General features: G+C 38.4%; 1 protein-coding gene across 3 annotated transcripts in view; it reads right to left on the bottom strand.

Annotated features, from left to right (window-relative positions):
* evlb (Enah/Vasp-like b) overlaps nucleotides 1-5659 on the bottom strand; it is a 27735-nt gene continuing 22076 nt past the window's right edge. For all 3 annotated transcript variants that reach the window (XM_008313171.3, XM_025056827.1, XM_008313170.3), the window contains exons 4-13: nucleotides 4750-4816; nucleotides 3228-3301; nucleotides 2931-3145; nucleotides 2465-2562; nucleotides 2346-2373; nucleotides 2067-2118; nucleotides 1794-1851; nucleotides 1645-1705; nucleotides 1440-1497; nucleotides 1-788 (exon numbers count right to left, since the gene is read on the bottom strand). In XM_008313171.3, coding sequence (XP_008311393.1) covers nucleotides 751-788; nucleotides 1440-1497; nucleotides 1645-1705; nucleotides 1794-1851; nucleotides 2067-2118; nucleotides 2346-2373; nucleotides 2465-2562; nucleotides 2931-3145; nucleotides 3228-3301; nucleotides 4750-4816 — 749 coding nt within the window. In that variant the 3' untranslated portion in view covers nucleotides 1-750. The remainder of the gene's footprint in view (nucleotides 789-1439; nucleotides 1498-1644; nucleotides 1706-1793; nucleotides 1852-2066; nucleotides 2119-2345; nucleotides 2374-2464; nucleotides 2563-2930; nucleotides 3146-3227; nucleotides 3302-4749; nucleotides 4817-5659) is intronic.

The raw sequence follows: 5659 nt of genomic DNA, 5'->3' as shown, positions 1-5659 counted from the left end.
TTTTTTTTTTTTTTTTTTTTTACGATTGTAATATCCAAAGTAATTTTATTCCACCCTTGGTTTCAGGTCTAAGCCTGTTTTCTTCTATCCGCCATAGATTCACACATAACGGTTAAAAACCCTTTCTGTAAAAAATGTTTTAGGTATATTAATGAGAAAAATGGATGTGCTCTCAAGTGTACTTAAAGCAAAACCGAATGATAAACAATACAAAATATGAAAGGCTGACAAAAATGTGCCCAAATAATACAATTATTGTTACTATCATTGTCTCATCATAGTTTCCTCATTGTTACCATTGTACTCACTATACTACCACTACTTATACCAACATTACAATCATAAAAATGATAGTAATTATAATGTAAATGATAGTAATAACAATTTTAAAGTTAAAAACAAACAATCAAAAACAGCAAAATCATATGAATCGGATCAAATTTCCTTTGGGCTGAGAATGCAGGAAGGAACAGGAAAACAGGCAAAAATGTCAAGGATTCAGAGTCAGAGTGTAGGAGTGTGGCTCCATTTACATCCTTGTCAAAAAGTAAAAATACAAATGTTACACAGACACTTCTAAGGTGTTAAAACCAACGCCACTGCGTTACTTCAACACCACTGATGAACAGAGTGAGTGGACGTCACAGTTTAGGCCTCTGTGCCTGACTCCTCCTCCTCAGGGTCACAGCAGCTGCTACAGGGGCAATGGTTCCAAAAGGTGGTTCATGTCGGGGAAGTGGCTCTATAAGATTATGTCGTGCTAACGCGACTGAGTTCATGTCTAATGGCTGCGAAGAGAGAGCATAGGAACACTGTGAGTTTAACTGCAAAGAAAGATTTTACTGAAGTTGAGGGTTCCATCCAAGTATACCACACTAGTAACCAGCACCTAATAATTTAAATTTATTAAACATAATGTAAGCTTACTTAATAATGGTAGCATGTCAAGTAAAGTGGTGCGAAAATGTATTTTCTCTTAATAAAAGCCTTTTAATTGAACATAATAAATATTCATTAATATAGATAAATGAATATATATATAATATAATCTCTCTCTATATATAATACATATACAGTATATATAATAAATATGTCTAATTTAATTAAATATAAATACCCCCTTTTTTTAAGGAAACCTGTGTCCCCATAGTGTTACACAACAGTGTATTAAGTACTGATGCAATCAATCAGTAATCGTCGTTGATAGATTTTTTGCCTCTTCAAGTTCCACTGTTAATCGATGTGCTTCAGTACAGACAGCTAAACTATTATTTTCAGCCTCATGGCATTCTAGTGCAGTCTAGCGGTCACAGATTGACATTACCACCAATCTTACACCCACTGAAGAAACCGTTTCTAAATACACATTCACTGTGTACTACTGAGGAACTGAAAGAGAAATTGCCTCTTTTTTCTGTTCCACAGCAAAAACAACGTACCATCAATGATTTCCTCCTTTACTTTGTGTAATTCACGGAACACCTCTTCCAATATTTCCTGGGGATGCAGAAACAAACATTGTGTTCAACTACCACAGCACAAAAAAAATCAAGGTTCATTGACTCTATGCCAGCAAGAAGTTAATATTCAATAACTTAAATACACTTGTCTAAACAACTAGAAATCCAATGAAAAGCAATTTACCTGTTTCATTCTATCGAGGTCTAACGAGTCTGTGTCGCTCCCGCTGCCTACAGGCCGTACCCTGCATTAAAATAACATTAAAAAAACAGTCATTTTTATTGCTGTTGCGCTACACACAAACAATAAGTCCTAGTACTCTTATCCCTTACCTGGAAACCATTGATCTGTCTGCAGAATTTGCTCGGTCCCATGGCTTTTTTACACCATCTTTATATTAAAAAAGACAAAAAAACAAACAAACAAAGACAAAAACCAACAACCGATATTTACTTACATTTGTATAGTTAGCCCATTGTAAAAAAACAGCTAACAGTTAACCACAAATAATAATAATAATAATAATAATAATAATAATAATAATAAATAATAAGGCTCTAGTTAATACTGCAGTTTATGTCACAGACCATATTGAATGTCCTCACCTGTGACATTCTGTCCACTGCGAGTGCTGGGCGATGGAGAATTAGGATCCTCCTGAAGGAAGAGACAGAAAGTGATGTTTTTTAAGTCACCTCTTCTTAGGGATATAACAATTGAGCCTTCTTAATTTGTCTTATTCATCAGGCAACAAACTAATTTATCAGTTTCATTATCATTTTGTTATATTAATCAATCAGAGTCTTATAATCATTGTTACAGACTTAATCAACACTGGCCAACACAAGTCTTGTGGTAACAATTTTTGTTTTCCATTTACTTACATTCTGTCCGTCTTCCGCTGCTTTTCTTCTAAATAAAAAAAAAAGCAAGAAGAAATTAATATATTTAATTATATGTCAGCTAGTGTTTTTTAAAAAGATTCATCCAAATTTGCTCCTACCTCCGTGCCAACAGTGCGTTCATCTCCTCCATCAGTCCGCCGCTCCCTCCACTTGTTCTGTTGGCCTCATTTTTTGGAACCGAAGAGTTGTCTTCAGGCTGAGGAGAGGGAGAGTCTTTTTTTACTTTCTCAGGGATTCAGCTCTCACAGGTGTAAAACTCATTCCAGATCTCTGTAACACACTTCTATACTGAACCCATCTGTCACTCGGACTGAATATTGTAACACTATCTGGCTATCCTCACACCTGCACTGATGTACACCTCTGTTAATAAAGACAGCAGTACCTAAACCAAAAACTGAGACATTACAAATGTAACCAAAAGAAAAACATGGTTTCGTAACCTTTCACAGTATGTCATACTATGTATATATAATTTTATTTCACTAGAATGTGCTTTCAATGTCCTTCTCCAGCTACTTCTGGAACAGTTTCATGAACGTATCAAAGCTGCAGCTCGCTCACTCGTTGAACGCGACGCAGTTTGGCTCCGGCGATCATAGCAGCAAGTCCAGTTGCTGAAGGATTCTCATCTCCGTGAGATGGTTGAGGTGCTCCGGCTGAAGGTGGTGGTGGCCCAGGTGGTGGTGGAGGCGGAGGTGGGCCACCCATGTTCATTGGTGGAGGAATTACTGGTGGAGCTACAGAAAGCACGGCAGGGTGGCCTTGGAAAGGAGAACCTGTAGAGAGTTTTGTTGACACGGAAGTTTTGTATAATAATGTGTAATTAGGAGAAGAAACAATGTTGCATAATGTGAGCACCTGAGTTGGACGACCGTCGCTCTCGCTCCATGTGTGCCTGCATCTGCTGCTGCTGCTGCTGCTCCATCATCTGCCTGAAGGGACAGGAAGAAATTATACAGCATGCTTTCATTATTTTAATGGCAAATAATTAAACAACAAAATACCATATGTGAGCTGCAACATCTACTGATAACAACACAATAACTAATATGCTTTCAGTGGTATGGAGTTTGAAGAACTCTGACACAGAAAGAAAAAATATTCTACAATCAACATCTTATTGTGGGGCTACAAAAATTAATTTCTAAAAGGAATTGGATTTGTTCTTTACATATTACAATTCTTAACAGACTACAGACAGCATATAGTTGTTAAAATGTTCAAATACATTTTGTAAAATTAAATTGGCAAGCCAGTTGTCCCCTATTTTATACTTTATACTTTTTTTTTTACATCACAGTACAGATTTTCTTCAACCATCAGAAAATGGAGTCAATGTCTTTCCCCTCATCTGCCCAAACTCACATCTGTCCAACTCCACCTCTCCACCTTTAGCCTCCTTCATCTACACCTCACATTTCTCCTTCTGATGTTAAAGCTGTATCCATTTCACAGCTCAGGCTGGAGAGAATAGAAGGAGACAGCTCGTGGTGAAGAAGTGGAATTTTCCAGCTGTGTGTTGAAGTGCTGACTCTGCAGCCTGACTGATGTGACGGCAGTGCACACTGTAGGAGCAGAGCTGTTGAGCAATATTGCCCGACTACCACTGAATGATTTTCTGTCTGATACACAACCGTGTGCACGAACCCAAAACCTCCATACATAACAACACAATCTCCCCTCACGACCAGGGCTGTGATCCTCTGTGCCAGAAATGCCGTTTAGCAGACATAGCATCAAAAAATATTTTTTATTTGCTCTCTTAAAATCTGGCATTGAGATGAACCAATGGCTGAGTTTTTTAAACAGCAATTACAACCCAGAGTTTTGTTTCTCTCTGTAGATGAACAATAGCAGTGGAAGGTTTCTGAGTGAGCAAAAGGAAAAAGCCTCCAGCATCTCCTCACTCCACTATTCATTAGTTTCCATTTAAAGAGTATGTCATTGTGTTTGGAGTATTCTGTGGTTGTCTTTATTCATGAGAGGCAGCACTGTGACAGAGTGTGACTATGAGGACGGCATGAAGCTGTGCTGGAGACTGTTGCTTAACTCAGTGTTGGCACTTCATATTCTTTCAGTTTGACGGGTTGTTAGACATATTTATCTTTCTACTCTAATCCTACCCAGATACAGTAACTCACAAAGACTGAGTTCACAAAAAGTTCAGTGGTTAAATCAGTGAATGGTCCCTGAAATTACAGACAAACACACATTAAGACAAAATGGTAAATACATATGTTGTATTATATAAAAAGTTACTGTGTGAGGCAGAAGATTTAGTCAGTACATCGTGCTGAATGTACCTGCTGAAAAAAAAATTATCTTTTTCATAAAAATGTTTTCAGAACCTGCTGTGCTGTTTGTTCCCAGTGATATTTACCTTGCTCTTTGAGCTTCTATCTCTTCTGATGTTGGTCCATTCTGGACTTGACGCTGGACAGCTGGACCTGAAGAATAATGACAGTAAAAGGACACAAATGAACACAAATGGAATTAGGTCTATTAGTAAGTTTCTGGTCTGCTAAAAATAAGTTCTTGGTTCAAATCCACACTCTATCCCTAATACCAGGGGGGCCTTCAGTTGTTAAAAAAAAACAACAACTTCCAAATCACTCTGTTGAAAATTACTGTTATGACCCGTGATAGAAGGCAGAGCCAGTCAATGTAATTAACCACCGTATAACAGAGAATTACACAGTGGTTGATCATTACGTCCTCTTTCTGCCGTAATGACTAATGTGAAATGAAAAGCGTTCTAATCCCTGGCAGCATATGACTGTGAATTGAATTATCCACTTTTAATGTCAAAGACAAGAGAGTATAATCCACTACAGGAGTCCATGATTCAGAGGTGCTAATCCCTGCTGGCCCGACTGGTCTCCATTGTTTACTCCAGTTACCAACAATGCGCTGCTAGGGATACGTGATGCTGCATGTGAGTTCAAACACTGTCTGGGAATAGAACAGCTACGTCACACTGTTGTCTGGGTATCAGTGAACATGCACATGTTTAATTTACCTAAATGCCAAACTGAGCACAAACACAGGCGACCGTGCACAAGTCAATCACAGACAAACAGACTGTGAATGAATGAACAGCCTCATGGGAGAGGAAGAGGAAGAGGCCAACAGCCATGATACTGACGATACTCTCTGCCGCTCGCATCTCTGATGGGAATGACTTCCTCGTGAGTCACAGGTGTTAATGGCTGCCATTGATCAAGTAACACAAACCCCAGAATAACGGCACACTACAAGGACCTCACTCATGCTCCCTCTCTGATACCACT

Source organism: Cynoglossus semilaevis, chromosome 7, assembly GCF_000523025.1.
Source record: "Cynoglossus semilaevis isolate Cse_v1.0 chromosome 7, Cse_v1.0, whole genome shotgun sequence".
Lineage (NCBI taxonomy): Eukaryota > Metazoa > Chordata > Actinopteri > Pleuronectiformes > Cynoglossidae > Cynoglossus > Cynoglossus semilaevis.
Note: the sequence above shows the minus strand (reverse complement) of the source record. Positions and strands in the feature narration are given on the sequence as shown.